Source organism: Lithobates pipiens, unplaced genomic scaffold (genome assembly GCF_037356315.1).
Source record: "Lithobates pipiens isolate NorthernLeopardFrog02 unplaced genomic scaffold, aLitPip1_a1.2 Scaffold_8, whole genome shotgun sequence".
NCBI classification, from domain to species: domain Eukaryota; kingdom Metazoa; phylum Chordata; class Amphibia; order Anura; family Ranidae; genus Lithobates; species Lithobates pipiens.
This window is the reverse complement of record NW_027507903.1, coordinates 123,294,050-123,311,658: the sequence shown is the minus strand read 5'-3', so window position 1 is coordinate 123,311,658 and position 17,609 is coordinate 123,294,050. Positions and strand designations below refer to the sequence as shown.

Sequence of the window (17,609 nt, the reverse complement as noted above, 5' to 3'; positions counted from 1 at the left end):
CAGGTAGTACAAGAAAGAAAGTTTAAATAAAAAAACAAATGCAGCCATCACTTTATTGGGTTTAATAGCTCTTTATGTAGCTTAAAAGGTAGCAATATGGAATATAGTGTAACTATTGATATTGTACTGGAAATCAATGCATTCCCAGGACATTATTTTGGCTAGCCTAAATTGAGAAGCACAGCCTCTGGAAGGAACCCTTCATGTGCGCTAAAAAATCCACAGGTCTGTGGTGCGGAAGAGTGAAATAATATTTTTACACAAGGCTTATGGTTTATAAAATTAATTTTCCTATGACCAGCTATAGTTATGAGCTGCAGATAATGAAGATGCAGGTGCAAGAAGTGACTACAGTGCATCGGGAAAGTATTCAAAGCATTTCACTTTTTGCACATTTATAACTGGGAATGTAGCTGTGTTCAGAATTAAACAATCACATTCAAACTCGAGTTAAAATAGGAGTCGGTAAACACCTACCATCATTTAACCACTTAAGGACTGGAAGGATTTGCCCCCTTAATGACCAGCCCTTTTTTAGCGATATAGCACTGCATCGCTTGGCTAACAATTGCACAGTTGTGCGACGCTGTACCCAGGGGAGCCAACCTGCCGCTGGTCCTTAACTGGTTAAAGTGCCTCTGATTAATCCCAAATAAAGTTCAGCTGTTCTAGTAGGTCTTCCCTGACATTTTCTTAGTCACATCCTACAGCAAAAGCCATGGTCCGCAGAGATCCTCCAAAGAATCAGAGGGATCTCATTGTTAAATGGTATCAGTCAGGAAAAAGGTGCAAAACAATTTCCAAGGCATTATATTTACCGTGGAACACAGGGAAGACAGTTTTTAGCAAGTGAAGAAAATATGGCACACCAGTGAAATTACCAAGAATTGGACATCTCGCCAAAATGTATGAAAATACAAGAAAACTGGTCAGGGAGGCTGCCAAGAGGCCTACAGCAACATTAAAGGAGCTGCAGGAAAGTAAGTACTGGCTGTGTGGTACATGTGACAACAATCTAGCACATTATTCATATGTCTGGGCTATGGGGTGGAGTGGCAAGATGGAAGCCTTTTCTTACAAAGAAAAACATCCAGCCTGGCTAAATTTTGCAAAAACACATCTGAAGTCTCCCAAAAGCATGTGAGAAAATGTGTTATGGTCTGAGAAACCAAGGTTAAACTTTTTGGCCACAATTCCAAAAGATATGTTTGCCGCAAAAACAACACTGCACATTACCAAAAGAACACTAACCCACAGTGAAGCATGGTGGTGGCAGCATCATGCTTTGGGGCCATTTTTCTTCAGCATAAACAGGGGCCTTAGTCAAGGTAGAAGGAATGAACAGTTGCAAATACCAGTCACAAAATCTTCAGGCTTTTGCTAGAAAGCGGATCATGAAGATTAACCAAAGCATACATCCAAAATCAACAAAGGAATGGCTTCATCAGAAGATGATTAGAAGATTCCAAGTTTTGGAATGGCCCGGCCAGAGCCCAGACCTAAATCCCATTGAAAATCCATGGGGTGATCTGAAGAGGGCTGTGCACAGAAGATGCCCTTGCAATCTGACAGATTTTGAGTGTTTTTGCAAAGAAGAATGGGCAAATCTTGTCAAGTCACGATATGCCATGCCAATAAACTCATACCCAAAATGACTGAGTGCTGTAATAAAATCAAAAAGTGCTCCAACAAAGTATTAGTTTAAGGGTGTGCACACTTATGCAATCATATTCTTTTATTTTTTTATTTTTACTTCCCTCCACCTAAAAGATTTTAGTTTGTTTAACTGAGGCCGCGTACACACGCGGGGACTGTTCGCCCAACTTTGTCCGTCAAACAGTTTCAGCAAACAGTCCGCTCAAAATTAGCATGGACGGACATGGCCACACACGACGAACGAACAGTTTGCTGAAACCGTGCGCGATGACGTGAACGGCACGTACGATGGGACGAAAAATACGACGTCCTATACACTGCATTATAACTTTCGGCGTGTAAATCCTTTCTGAGCATGCGCGGAACTTAGTTTGGCGAACAAGCCTACACACGAGGGGACTGTTCGCTGAAACAGTTTCAGCGGACAGTTTTTCGGAATTTCCGAAAAACCTTGTTCAGCGGACTGTTCGCTGAAACTGTCCGCTGAAAGCCCACACACGAGCGGACTGTCCGCCGAAACACTGTTCAGCGGACAAAGTTGGGCGAACAGTCCCCGCGTGTGTACGCGGCCTTAGTTGTACAGTTTATAGGTCACATTAAAAGTGGAAAAAGTTTTGAAATTATTCATCTTTCTCTCATTTTTTTACATCACAGAAACCTAGACTTTTTTTTTTATATCCACTGTAAGTATTCAAAGCCTTTGCCACGATACTCAAACTTGAGCGCAGGTTCATGGGGTTTCCACAGATCATCCTTGAGATGTTTCTATAACTTGGTAGGAGCCCACCTGCGGTAAGTTCAGTTGATTGAACAAGATCAAAATGACGGAGCGTTCACTTAAAAACAAACCGGCGTCATGACGCCGGTTTCTCTCTACCCTCGGTGTACAGATCTGTACAGTGGAGGGGAGAGATCGGATGTCAGCAGCGCTGTGGGCTGCATCTATAGTGCCCACAGCGCAGCTCTGTGACAAGTGCAGTCACAGCCATCCCTCCATATCCTGCCAATACTCTGCAATTCCCTGCCATAACTTTCTATGGTAATGGCCACTCTGCATTTTCTATGGTAATGGCCACTCTGCATTTTCTATGGTAATGGCCACTCTGCATTTTCTATGGTAATGGCCACTCTGCATTTTCTATGGTAATGGCCACTCTGCATTTTCTATGGTAATGGCCACTCTGCATTTTCTATGGTAATGGCCACTCTGCATTTTCTTCTCTTTAGTACACCATTTGGTTCAGAATATTTTTTTTCTTGTTTTCAAGCTCTAAAACCTAGGTGCGTCTTATGGTGCGAAAAATACGGTATATTGGGACTGCCTGATCATTCCATTCACTTCTAGTAAAAATTTAGAGTTCAGCTCTAAAAAATATATAATGTGTAAATGTGTAGGGTTCTACATACTCTTCTAGCAAAAAAAATAGATTTTTACATGTAAGCAAAAAGTGTCAGAAAGGACTTGTTATGAAGCTCAGTTCACACCTGTGTTGTTAATGCTTTTTGCGTTTTTCTTTAATGTTTCTTAGTGAACACATTCACATCTATGCTTTTTTCAGCATTTTTGGAAAGGGCAAGGGACTTTTTTTTTTTTTTTTTTAGCAAAATTGCGTTTTAGTTCAATAGATTTAAATGGAGAAGCTGCAGAAACAGCGATTTTACCATAATTTTGCAGTGATTTGCACTTTTTTTAGTCCACCAAACAAAAATTGGACAAAAAAAAAAAGCATAAAAAAAGGCTAAATGCATAAAAAAGGTATTAAAATTGTGTCAAAAATGCATGTGTAAAATGCACCACAAAAAGCACTGCAGAAACAGATCAAAAGCAAACTGCATAGGTGTAAACCAAGCCTTAAAGTGGTTAATAGGCAGGTGGATTTGACCTGTAGTTGACCTCCTGCTTTAAGCTGCTTTTGCATACTTTTAGACATGCATAGGACAAAAGTATCTCCGATGTGAGCCCCATCTACACAAGTCTTAAAGCCACTGCTCCTGCATGATTTGTGGATGCCCCATGGGAGGTTCCCTAATGAACTGTAGTAAACATTTACAACTGTGATAAGGCCCTGGTGCTGACCCAGAACATGACAGAACAGATGGGGCTAATTCCCAGTTGGCTTGGGAATGCCTAAAGCCACATACACACTATCAGATTATCTGCTGAGTTTTTCCTTCAGATTTACCAAAACCATGTAGTAGAAGGGCCTGCCTGATTGCATACACATTGAAACTCCTAAGGCTTGTCCTCATATTATATGGTTTTGGTAAATCTGAAGGAAAAACTCAGCAGATAATCTGATAGTGTGTATGGGGCTTTAGAATATCCAGGGAAGTACTTGAGACCACAGCTAGACAGGGATAACGCTATTTCAACCGTATCAGTCTGATTCCCCACAAGAAATACAAGACAAAGCAATCTGAAAGTGACAAGGCTGTTAAAAGCAAAAAAGTTCTTACCGTTTGCACAGTGTTGTGCGGAAGTTACTTCTTGATTGTGCTTCTCCGTGACACAGTCTTGTTGCTATTAGCATATTTTTGCTTATCCTTCCTGAAAGTGATAACAGAATTTCAGATTACATGACAGACCAAACCTCAAGTCTGGCAATGTGAAGCCCCTGTGGTACTGCACACTGATAATGCTCCTCCCACTGATCATACAAACAAGCTGCTCCTTAACGCAGTGTGCTGACAGCTTTCCTCCATAGACAGAACACTGTTCTTGGCTTTGCCTTGCTAACACTACCCTGGCCTGATCCTGTCTGACATACTAAGGCAGGCTGCATGGTGGGCACTGGTAGGCTGCTGGGCACTGGTGAGGCACAGACAGGCTGTAAATGATGGGCACTGGTAGGCTGCTGGGCACTGGCAGGTTCCATTTAAAGGAACCTAGGGGGCTGCATTGATCTCCTGTAACACGTCTGCAGTCTCTGACCATCTCCTGTACCATGTCCCCAGTCTCTGACTATAAAAATATTTTCCAAAAACAGTCATTTTGATTATGGGTTTTTAGCCTAGTGTATTTTTCATTTTCAGTATCGGCAACAAAAAAAAAACATTCGGTGCACCCCTAGTTTTTTGCATACAGCCAGCTGGACAGTGAGGTAAGGGGTGTGAAGATAAAATAAAAATATGTTTTATTTCTGCAAAATAAGTTCACTAATTGTATATCGGTACATAAAGGAAGTTGGAATTTATAAAAAAAATAACAAGTGAATTTATCCTTTATTTATAGCAGAAGGCATGTATACCCCACACATACCATAAAAAAATAAATAAAAAAAATGTGAGGGGCCTCTAATTACAACAAACACCTACAAATGAAGTTAAAAATCCCATTCAAAAACATTTTACGTGATATAAAGAAGATCTTTTCAGGAGAAATCATCATAATGAATTGCTCATTCCATTAATTTAATGGGAAATGTCTTTTTAGGTTTTGCAAGTCTCTTAGTAGTAGGCTGGTAAAACAGAGAAAATCAAGTGCTACTATACTGAGGCCTTTGCACACAGCAGAAATGAGTTGGGGTGCTCAGGGCCACAGTAAGAAATCTTACACAGCGCTCTTCCACACTGTCTCTGGATCTCCTTCAAAGTTTTCCAAAGTTTTTAAAATAGGGTCCTGCTCCAGTGCAAGGAAGCAATGTCACTCTGGGGGTTATTTACGAAAGGCAAATCTACTTTGCATTGCAAGTGCACTTCCAAGTGAACTTGCAGTGCACTTGGAAGTGCTGTCGCTCTAAATCTGAGGGGTAGATCTGAAATGAGTGGAAGCTCTGCTGAATTTATCAAACAATCATGTGCAAGCTAAAATGCTGTTTATTTTCCTTGCATGTCCCCCTCGGATCTACAGCGACTTTATTTCCAAGTGCACTTTTAGTGCAAAGTGTATTTTCCTTTAGTAAATAAACCCCTCTAAGTGGTTTGCTTGCTTTGCTGGCAATGGGCAGAGTGGATGTTTGTCTGACCTTCCCTTGTGTCTGCTTTCTTTCGTGGCTATCAGTGAGGGTATTCCTCAGTGGGGTGCTCACAAAGTTACGTGTGGAAGAGTGCTTCAAGTAGTGGAGATATTAAGCCCAATACTTGCAATAGGGATACAGCATAGCACCCTGTGGCTAACTACATGCACTGCACTATATGTCGAGGTGAGTGTCAAGAAGGAGCCAGTACCTGAAGCAACAATACAAGCCCTTCCCACAGCATGCAGTCCTGCTATGGTTTTACTGAGCTTGCTCTAATCTGGATGCACAACTAACAAACTACTATTGTTGTAGTAGAAGGCAGTGAGGAGGTTGACTGAAGAGTTTATTAAAGAATTTGAAGTAAAAAATAGTTAAGCATAGAAATAGGGTTACGGGGGGATTCCCAAGGTTGAGGGGGGTCCAAAGGTTTTGCCAGTGTCCAATCATATGAAGGTAGCATCCTATAACCATGGACTATTAATATCCAGCCAATGCTCTTTACTGTACGAATAAGATATACTGTCAACTAATTGTAACAAATAAGTTAAGTGCACAGTGAAATACATACCTAGACATCTTAACCTTGTTTCTGCAACCTTTGCCACCCTCCCAGTGTATGGATTGAATGTTCTTATTCATCATGTTCCCACATGATATGCAGGGCTTCCCATTATTATATGACTACACAGAGAAAAAAAAAAAAAAACTGTGAAACCACAGTAATATAAAAATAAAAATAAAACATTAAACAAAAAGCAGAAAGGCACATGAATGGCTCAATGCCATCCATAGAGTAAACCGTAATATAGGTCAGTAGTTCTCAGTGCACACAGCTTGGCTGTGCTGTCCACTTCAACAGAGAACAGAGGATGCTCTACATATTACATGTACAGTGCCTTGAAAAAGTATTCATACCCCTTAAAATTTCCATGTTACAACCAAAAACAAACATATTTTATTGGGATTTTATATGATAGACCAACACAAAGTGGCACATAATTGTGAAGTGGAAGGAAAATGATAAATGGTTTTCCAATTTTTTTTCCAAATAAATATCTGAAAAGTGTGACATGCATTTGTATTCAGCCACCTTTACTCCGATACCCCTAACTAAAATCTAGTAGAACCAATTGCCTTCAGAATTCACCTAATTAGTAAATAGAGTCCACCTGTGTGTAATGTAATCTCAGTATAAATACAGCTGTTCTGTAAAGCCCTTAGAGCAGGGGTCTCAAACTGGTGGCCCTCCAGCTCTTGCCAAACTACAAGTCCCATCATGCCTCTGCCTGTGGAAGTCATGCTTGTAATGGTCAGCCTTGCAATGCCTCATGGGACTTGTAGTTTTGCAACAGCTGGAGGGCCGCAAGTTTGAGACAACTGCCTTAGAGGTTTCTTATCATCATGAAGGAAAAGAAACACACAAGGCAGGTCAGGGATAAGGTTGTGGAGAAGTTTAAAGTAGGGTTGGGTTATAAAAAAATATCCCAAGCTTTGAACATCTCACGGAGCAGTGTTCAATCCATCATCCGGAAATGAAGAGAATGGTAAACCTGCAAACCTACCAAGACATGGCCGTCCATTGAAACTGACAGGCTGGGCAAAGGAGCATGGCAACTCTGGAGGAGCTGCAGAGATCCACAGCTCTGTTCACAGGACAACTATTAGTTGTGCACTCCACAAATCTGGCCTTTATTGAAGAGTGGCAAGAAAAAAGCCATAAGAAGTCCCGTTTGCAGTTTGAAGATGACATTTGGGGCACACAGCAAACATGTGGAAGAAGGTGCTTGAATACAAATATACACCACACTTTTTAGATATTTATTTGAAAAAAAATAATTGAAAACCATTTATCATTTTCCTTCCACTTTATAATTACATGCCAATTTGTGTTAGTTTATCATATAAAATCCCAATAAAATACATTTACGTTTTTGGTTGTAACATGAAAAAATTTGGACAATTTCAAGGGGTATGAATAGATTTTCAAGGTACTGTATATGTATGATTTGTAGCACCAACAGGAATAAAGCATATAAACAAGATACAGGGGGTACTGGTATTCACCTTACGGTTTTTCTCAAATAAACGGTCTGCATTCGGGCCACTCACCTGCACATTCCTGTCATATTGGGACAAGCAGCTGTATCTGTGCAGCTGCTGCATCTTAACAGACCTCAATGGGCTGCCCACATGCAACACCTGGAAGCTAGAAATCTCCAAAAAAACAAAACAAAGCCCATTCATGCAATGAAGGCCTTATCTGTGTAAACAAGGCCTATATCACCTGTGCAAGATGGGGAAATCTTCAAAACATGACTTTCAGGGTGTGTTTTAGGAAACAGATTGGTAAATACTGATCTTAATGTAGGTCTAAACCGGACAAAAAGCTAAAAGTGTAAAAAAAAAACATTAGAATTTAGAAACATCTTGGGAACTGGAACAATCCTAGATTAATCAAAAAGCAGTACAGATATAAAGTGAATAAAGTTTATAACAAAATCAGCTGCTTTTTTTTTCTCCAAAACGTACGTCTGCCAAGCAAACGGGTTACACATGCAATCAAATTGCACAAGCTGATTACAGACTCACATTCTGCAAAATAAATAGCTTGGCTGCCATCTGCTGGATGAAATTTGGATGTGCGCATTATCAGTAACTACTGAAAAAAAAAATCAGCTCACCTGCTCTTTAGCACAAAAACCACATATCATGCGAGTTGCTAGCTCCATTATATGGTCTTCAGCTTCATCGTGACAGGCATCACATGGATAAGCTTTCCCACAGCATGGAAACCTGCCGTTATAAATAAAAACCAGAGGGATCAGAACTGCTACAGATAAGGGTCCTGATTTCACTTGAGATACATAAAGCACTTCTAAAGCCTGGTACATTTTCAAGTGATCCGATGTTAGTACAGCGATCTCCCCTGCTGAGCTATTGTGTTCTGACAGGGGGACGCCCGCACACCCCACCGGCTGAGATCGCTGATCGGCTCTGGTTTTCCAGCGCGGCTCCCATACACACTGGCTGGATTTTGGCCGTTTTTTATTGGACCGGTCGATGTCGCCCAGCCCGTGTGTACAGGGATAGAAAAACACAGTGAAAATTAAGGGCATTTCTCCTAGCAGCTGCTCTCCAAAAACAGAATCAAAACTGCACCAAATAGCTACACTACTCCTTAGGTGATGTTCACTGACACATTTGTAATAAATCAGGGCAAAGCCCAATTTATTGTTTTTTGTTGCAATCCAGCAGCTTGGATGTGAATTAACAAACACAAATTTGGATCTTAGCAATCAGGTTTAAAAAATTATGAATGAAACCTGTACCAAAAGAAATATAAAGACTGCTGTTGATGACCTTTTAAAAATACTATTTGTTTTGCTGTCTCTGCTTTGAACACTTTTGAAGTCATCGACCTGCAATAAGTACAGAAGTCAGAAAAGTCTTCTGTAATCTTGTTCCAGATCAGCAGCTTAGAAATCAACAAGGACACTAGGTCATTACAACAGCCTGGCATTTTCACAAAAGGGTCAGAAGTAGCAAACTCCTCATTTCTCAGTTTCCTTTAACAGAAACCTAGAACAAGAGAAACATGGAAACTGCCATTGCTGACCTCTACTGAAAAACCTGGCATGCTCATACCCTCGTGCTGCAAAACTCTGGAGTAATGGCGCGTACACACAACTGGACTTTTCGATGGACTAGGTCCGACGGTCTTCCCGATGGACTTTCCGAACGAACGGACTTGGCCACACACAAGCACACCAAAGTCCGATGTATTAGAACGTGATGACGTACGACTGGACTAGAATAAGGAAGTTCATAGCCAGTAGCCAATAGCTGCCCTAGCGTCGGTTTTCTTCCGTCGGACTAGCACACAGACAAGCGGATTTTTCGACTGGACTCGAGTCTGTCGGAAAGATTTAAAACTTGTTTCATTTCTAGGTCTGTCTGACTTTTGGGATAAAAAAGTCTGCTGGAGCCCATACATGATGGTGATATCCGGCAGATTCATTCCGTCGGACCTAGTCCATCGAAAAGTCCGGTTGTGTGTACGCGGCATTACTGTTCCAGAACAAGCATGCAGATAACCACTTCTGACTTTTCTCCAGCTCGGATTTGTGTGTGTGTTCCCGGCCACAGACTTTGAACATATTAAAGCCTGAAGGTCAGCATAACAGCTAAGCAACTTGTATGGAAATGTATGGAGTTGAGCAATAGTAGCCTCTTTATTTCTCTTATGACCAGATCAATTAAAAATATCTGTTCTACAGGCAGTTATGAAGAAAACACCGTTGTTCATATTAAACATTTAGGAATTTGGCTACACTGAAAGAACAATGTTATTATGAGTATAGGCAACAACACATCTACTGTACTACAGGCAACACGAACAGCACTTTTCTTCATGCTGTTATATCTTCTCATACAACTCTGGGTCTGTTTAAGTCTCACCTGTACCATCGGCAGCTCTTCCTGTAATGTCTACAGGTTCCTTGATCCGGAAGAGGTTTCCCTGATTGTATTGCTGGATCTCTTAGTTTCTTCCTACCATAGCTGTGCTGATCCTTATTCCCTGTAATAACAGTATAGTTTATGAAAAGGGTCTACTCCTAGTACTTGTTCACATTGACTATGGCTTTTAAATTGTGTGCCATGTCAGTGCGACTTCAGGTGCAACTTGGAAGAAACCTGTGCGGCATCATGCACAGATATCTATGCAGGTTTCATCTGAAATCGTGGCACTGCAAAGTCGGCGTCACACAAATTTGAATAGTACGATTGCTGGAATAGGGTGCCACTTGCCATGTGATTTAACCTGTAAAATCGTATTACAAGTTGCTCCAAAGTGAAAGAGGCCTTACTTTGTTTAAAATGACATAATGCCTTTGTGCTGACAAAAAAACATCTTCAAACAAAGACATTTAAAAATAGCATTGAAATTTTATAGCAACATGCACCCAAATTACTTCTTTGGGGCCCATAAAGCCTACACCAATGTACAGCTCCATAGGACTACATGCAATTTATAGTAAAATAATGTACAAAACCAATAAACATGTAAATATTTTTATTTTAAATGTACTTTATAACTGCCAGATTAAAGTATAACAAAAAGGAAAAAAAACTTTTTCTTTTAGTTTTGGACAGAGTGGAGAGAGATTAGGTTGCTTGGCAAATTGAATTGCTGTCGGTGCTCCCATTAAGGAGATTCCCCTTCTCTATTTGTATTGTTTAACATTTTCACTGAAAGTAAAAGTAAAAGAAAATCCCAAATTTTCTCCAGAAAAGTAATAGCGGGGAAATTTACCAAAGGGGACTCTAGTTCTGGTGACCTGGGGGTTCCAAGCAAATCCCATAATTTGCTCGGATTTTCTCTCACTTGCTGCATGGCTATGGGACAGGAATTACAATAAAATTTGGTAAAAAAAAAAAATCTAACTGGAGTTATAACCCTCCCTTGCTCTATTCAAAAAAAAAAAAAAAAAGTTTTGCCTGCAGTTCTACTTTAACCACCTGCTGTCCACGCTATAGCGTTTGAAAATGCCAAATGGAGACAAGATATCTGAATAAATAATATGTTCTGATATTATTCAGGTTCCACCTTCAGGCTTAAAATCTTATTTTTTTCAAAAATCAGTGCATTACTTCAAGGGGAACTCCACTCCACTGGGGAGCCCATGATTGCAGGAAAATGCTTCCCCATTGCAAGCAGGAGGAACTGAGGACCCTCCTGTGACTAAATGACACTGGAAGATGTACAGTGCCTTGGAAAAGTATTCATACCCCTTAACATTGTCCACATTTTGTCATGTTACAACCAAAAATATAAATATATTTTATTTCGATTTTATGTGATAGACCAACAAAAAGTGGCAAATAATTGTGAAGTGAAAAGAAAATGATAAATGGGTTTCAATTTTTTTTACAAATAAATATCTGAAAAGTGTGGCGTGTATTTGTATTCAGACCCCTTTACTTTGATACCCCTAACTAAAATCTAGTAGAACCAATTGCCTTCAGAAGTCACCTAACTAGTAAATAGAGTCCACCTGTGTGTAATTTAATCTCAGTATAAATATAGCTGTTTTGTGAAGCCCTCATTTGTTTTATCGAACCTTAGTGAACAAACAACATCATGGAGGCCAAGGAACACACCAGACAGGTCAGGGATAAAGTTGTGGAAAAGTTAAAAGCAGGGTTAGGTTTAAAAAAAATAAAAAAATACCCCAAGCTTTGAACATCTCACGGAGCACTGATCATTCCATCATCTGAAAATGGAGAGTATGGCACAACTGCAAACCTACCAAGATATGGCCGTCCACCTAAACTGACATACCAGGAAAGGAGAGAATTAATCAGAGGAGCAGCCAATAGGCCCATGGTAACTCTGGGGGAGCTGCAGAGATCCACAGCTCAGGTAGGAGAATCTGTCCACGGACCACTATTAGTCGTGCACTCCACAAATTTGGCCTTTATGGAAGAGTGGCAAGAAGAATGCCATTGCTGAAAGAAAGCCATAAGAAGTCCAGTTTGCAGTTTGCCAGAAGCCCTGTGGGTGACACAGCAAATGTGGAAGAAGGTGCTCTGGTCAGATGAGACCCAAAATTTTACTTTTTGGCCTAAAAGTAAAATGCCATGTGTGGCGGAAAACTAACACTGCCCATCACCCTGAACACACCATCCCCACTGTGAAACATGGTGGTGGCATACCTAAAAAGATTTGCAGCTATAATCACAGTAAAAGGTTCTAAAAAATATTGACTTGGGGGGCTGAACACAAATGTACGCCACGCGTTTCAGATATTTATTTGCAAAAAAAATTGAAAACCATTTATCATTTTCCTACCAGTTCACAATTATGTGCCACTTTGTGTTGGTCTATCACATAAAATCCCAATAAAATACATTTACAAATATAAATGTATTTTATTGGGATTTTATGTGATAGACCAACACAAAGTTGCACATCATTGTGAAGTGAAAGTAAAACGATGAATGGTTTTCTAAATGTTTTACAAATAAATATTTAAAAAGTGTGGCGTGCATTTGTATTCAGCCCCTCTGAGTCAATACTTTGCAGAACCACCTTTCGCTGCAATTGCAAGTCTTTTTGGGGATGTCTCTACCAGCTTTCCACATCTAGAGTGACATTTTTCCCCATTCTTTGCAAAATAGCTCAAGCATTGGCTCTCTGGGGTCTCGGACTCCTGATTGGCTTTTGGCAGCAGCGGGAGCCATTGGCATTTGAGTGATGCTATTGAGTGTTGTAAATGCGTAAGACCTCAATAAAATATATCTCTTGTTTAAAACCAGATTACATGTAGACTGCCATTGCTAACCACTCCATATGGGGATCCTATTTCACTGGTTGTCATTCTGATGCTTTGGCTTCAATGATTTCTGAGTCACTGACCAGGAGCAAGTGTTATTTTGAATTACGAATTAACAGCATGCTTGCACTGGATCTGTGACTTAAAAAATATTGAAGGCAGGCAATAAGCATTTTTAGTGGGAGAGCAGATATAAGAGCTCCTATACTTCTTTCATGACAGATAACATACCGGTGGCTTTAGTTGGGTACCGTTGAACCTTTTGGAATCTGACAGCTTCAGTCGAAATGCTGAGTTTGCTGTGACAGTTCAGACAATTCAGATCTTTAGTTAAACCAAAAGAGAGATTCTGTGAAAGAAATGCAGATTGTTTCAGCTTACATAGAAAGGGAAAAGATACAATATAATTAAACTAAATATATGTTACCCCAACATTTCATATTCCTGATATGCATATGTTGATCCATGTAATTGTGTTAAAAAGTATCCTGTTCTCTTTGTATTGCTTCCTTTTTGTGAAATCCCTGGTGATCTTACCAGTCCACCCCTGCTTGCCTATTTCAAACGGACCATGCTAGAGATAGAAGCACATTCTTCACAATATGGTCAGTTTTCTGGCTGTGCTGGGAGCATAGCCTGCCTGTTTTCCAATGGCCAAGACTTGTGCTGACACACCCCCCGACACAGCCATTTACCACCATCTCTTTAAGCCCCTTATACAGCTGAGAACAGAGGTTGTGATCACTTATTAAAAAATAAATAAAAAAATAAGTATTATTGTTTTTTATTTAAACATACAGTATACACAAATGTTTTGCCTTTTATTTCTATTTTAAGCTGAATGGGTTGTTTTACAAGGTTAGGGTTCACATATTTCTGCCAAAGTGTTTTAAAGTACTGTCAATTTTTAATACTAGTAATGGTGGCGATCAGCAACTTATAGTGGAACTGTGATAGTAATGCAGGCAGTCTGACACTTTGTGGGAACCAGTGACACAAATATAGTGATCAGTGCTTAAATATACGCTGTCACTGTATTAATGACACTGGCTGGGAAGGGGTTAACATCTAGGGCGATAAAGCCATTAATTGTGTGCCTAACAGCGCTTAGTGTGCTTACTGTGAGGTGCTTTTACTAAGGGATGTGCTGTTTTTTTTATGCCCTGCTTTGCAGGAAAACAAAAACCAGCACCTTCCCGCTGAGAGGACAGAGCTCTGTATTGTTTACACTGACGTAGCTCTGACCGGTCCTCTTCCTTGCCGATCAGTGGGTGCCGGAGTTCATCAAATGGCCAACACCGGCTTGTGTTGTGTCTAATCGCAACACAGCAGGAGGAAGTGCTGGATCAGGTACGTCGGCAAATGGATACTCAACCGGGGCACTATCCGTGTGAATCTACGAGTTTAGTTTATTTTTTTATCAGTTCTCTCCAGGTGTTGCATTGCCCTTTCACAACCTCAAAACAACTGACAGCCTAACTGGCTTTTGCAATAACATTTTAGAAACGTTAGATGGCAAGCTTCAAGGGGCAGACACACCTGCCCCTATTGTTTTTTTTTATTTTTTTAAATATGGCATACTAGGGCAGTGCTACATAATATAGCTAATATAACTATTTTAGATTTATGCAAAATGGCAACAACCCGGGGCGTGGCCTGAAGCTGCATGGCGTAGGACGCATCTAGAGAGAGCTCCGGCTGCACTTTATCCTAACTTTTATCCTAGCGGACTGATTTTGATCCCCTCAGTGGCAAGTCATACTGCCTCCTTCGTGCAGTCAACCCGTAAGCATGTCGCCACCGAAGAGAGCCCAGGGTGCGATCACGAAACTTGGCAAATTCCGGGCAGACGGGCCGGACCTTGTGGAGGAAGATGGCGCCGCGTCGGGCCCCGAGTGAAGAAAGTCCACCCTCCGATGATACCGCTCGCATCCTTGAGGCTGTTACCCTTTGCCGTACTACCCTCACCTCCAGGATCGAGGAAGTTAAGATTGACATCTCCCTCATCCAACAAGACCTACATAAATTGCGGGAACGGGTCGGCGAAACGGAGCGCAGGATTGGGCAGGTGGAAGATGACATCCCTCCCCTCCAGGTATCCACCGAAAGACTGCAACACCAATTAAATATCGTCCTGAGCAAGCAGGACGACATTGAAAATAGACTGCGCCGCTGCAACCTCCGGTTTGTGGGGCTACCTGAGAAGGAGGAGGGCTCTGATCCTCCCGCATTCCTTGAGCGACTGCTGATTGCCAACTTTGGAAGAGAGGCCTTCTCCTCCACATTCGCAGTGGGGCGAACACACCGCCTAGCCTCCAGACCCCCGCCTGCAGGTTCCCCCGCCCCGCACTTTCATTGCAAAGATGCTAAACTACCGCGATCGGGACGCGGTCCTACGCCTCACCCGCGAGAAGGGCAACACCCCTTATAAAGACCAGCGCATCGCGGTGTTCCCGGACTTCTGAGATCCAGAAGAAACGGGTGCAGTTTACCAAAGCAAAGCGTCAGCTCCGTGCTCGCCACGCCTACGAGATGTTGTTCCCTGCTAGACTCTGGGTCATCCGGGATGGCAAGACCCACTTCTTTGAAGACCCTGCTGCGGTATTCTCCTGGTTGGAGCAGCATCCGGATGATGCCGTGCCTAATTTTGCTGCCCCCATTCTGATCTTCTACAGATCCAAGACCCGCCGAGCCTTGCAGGGGACTGTCATGCTTCAAACTGTGAGTAAACTTTGGCTGCTGCTACTCTCTCCTTTCCCCCTGGCTCAGAACTATACAGAGCGCCTGGTTCTCAGCACTGAACATACTCTGCCCACTGCATGTCCCTGACATGGATGTGCCCATCCCCCTAGTTACTTTTCATCCTCCTTGGTCCCCTCTCTCCGCAGACAGACTTTGCAGCTGGGATCTTGGATCCCACTTTTAGTTGGCATCAGATGCTGAACTTGCCTACCCGGCCGTGTGGCTCAGTTAACTTTTGTTCGCCCCTATTGTCGGCGGGGAGCGCGCCCTGCTATATACCCAACCTTCCACTGTATGTTCTACAAGATGTCTCCCGTAGCCGGGTGCGCCCCTCGCTGATCTCTAAAGTTATGTTTCCCTGGCCGGCCTCAGCCCTCACAGCTGCGGTGAGCTGCCTGGGGATTGAGTTGCCTTGCCGGTCCAGAGTAGTCACTGTTTTTTTTTAATGTACAGCCACTTGGCTTCGTTTGTTTTTTATTATTTGTATTATTTTCATGTCTTTATTCTTTTTGCTATGTCTGACCAATGTTATATTGTCCTATTCTATCTGCTTCGCGCTGCCCTGGGGTTTTCCTCTGGTGGTGGTTGTGGCGGGACGTATGCACGTGGTGTTGACCGGGGGGGGAGCTGCTGGCTCCCTGCCTTTCGGCATGTGTGCGTGTTCTAGGACTGGTGGGTGCGGGCTCGGGTGGCCATCAGCTGATCCGACTGTCCTGCATAATGCACTTTATTAGCAGATGCGTGCAGATATTATCGTAGTGGTAGAGACCCATGTAACAGGACAGTTACAAATGTCCCTCAAAAAGCCGTGGGTGGGATGGATGTACCATGCCCCCCACACGAATAACTCCAGGGAGGTTGCTGTCCTTGTGGCTAAAACAGCTCAGTTCCACCTGCATACTCTGTGGTCGGATCAGCAGGGGGGCTACCTCTTCCTGCATGCCACAGTGGGGGGGCCTGGAGCTCCTCGTCTTAGCCTTTTATATACCTCCTCCCTTTCACTTTGAGGCCCTTCAGGAAGGAGTTGATTTTATGTTCCAGCCCTATTTCCCTTTTGCAATTGGATGTTAAAATATTAGCCAAGATTCTCGCCCTTAGACTTAAAGTAATCCTCCACCTTATTCACGCAGATCAGACCGGCTTTATGGCCAAAAAAAATATGGCTTTCAATCTTAGGAGGTTATTTATGAACCTACAGGCCCCCCACGACAACACTGGTGCCAGGGTAGTGGTTAGTTTGGACGCCGCTAAGGCGTTCGACTCAGTAGAATGGGGCTACCTGTGGGAGTGCCTGTGCAGATTTGGCTTTGGCCCTAGGTTTGTGCGCTGAATCCAACTCCTCTATCAGGCCCCTACTGCCCGTATCCTGGTGAACGGTCAGATATCTAGCCCCTTCCCTCTATCACGTGGTACGCGCCAGGGTTGTCCTATCTTGCCTATGTTGTATGCGCTGGCTGTGGAGCCCCTGGCTATTGCTATCAGGGCACACCCGGACATTCGGGGCCTCCGCATGGGACAACTATCGGAGGTTATCAGCCTTTATGCAGACGACATGCTGCTATACTTAGAGGATGCTGGCCCTTCATTGATGGCGGTTTTGGAACTGATACAACGCTTTGGTAATTTTTCGGGCCTCTGAATCAACTGGTCCAAATCCCAAATTCTCCCTATGGATATTACTGCCCCCAGGAAGATGCAGGCGGCGTTAGCCCTTATGCGCACCGATCGGATTAAGTATTTAGGTATACAGTGCTCCCGCTCCCTTGCGGACTACACCCGTCTAAACTTAGAACCACTTTTTCCCCTTTTGAAGCGTAAGACCCAGGTCTGGTCCAGGCTCCCCCTTGGAGTCATGGGACGTCTGGGGCTTGTAAAGATGATTCTCCTCCCCAAACTGCTCTATCTTTTTTGGCAT

At 42.5% G+C, this 17,609-nt stretch overlaps 1 protein-coding gene across 3 annotated transcripts in view; it reads right to left on the bottom strand.

Moving 5' to 3' along the window:
- Positions 1–17,609, bottom strand: part of LOC143960579 (uncharacterized) — a 151,434-nt gene that overhangs the window by 78,149 nt on the left and 55,676 nt on the right. For all 3 annotated transcript variants that reach the window (XM_077469323.1, XM_077469322.1, XM_077469321.1), the window contains 5 exons: positions 13,184–13,301; positions 10,074–10,194; positions 8,297–8,408; positions 6,184–6,296; positions 4,114–4,204 (listed from right to left, as the gene is read on the bottom strand). In XM_077469323.1, the coding sequence (XP_077325449.1) occupies positions 4,138–4,204; positions 6,184–6,296; positions 8,297–8,408; positions 10,074–10,194; positions 13,184–13,301 (531 nt within the window). In that variant the 3' untranslated portion in view covers positions 4,114–4,137. The remainder of the gene's footprint in view (positions 1–4,113; positions 4,205–6,183; positions 6,297–8,296; positions 8,409–10,073; positions 10,195–13,183; positions 13,302–17,609) is intronic.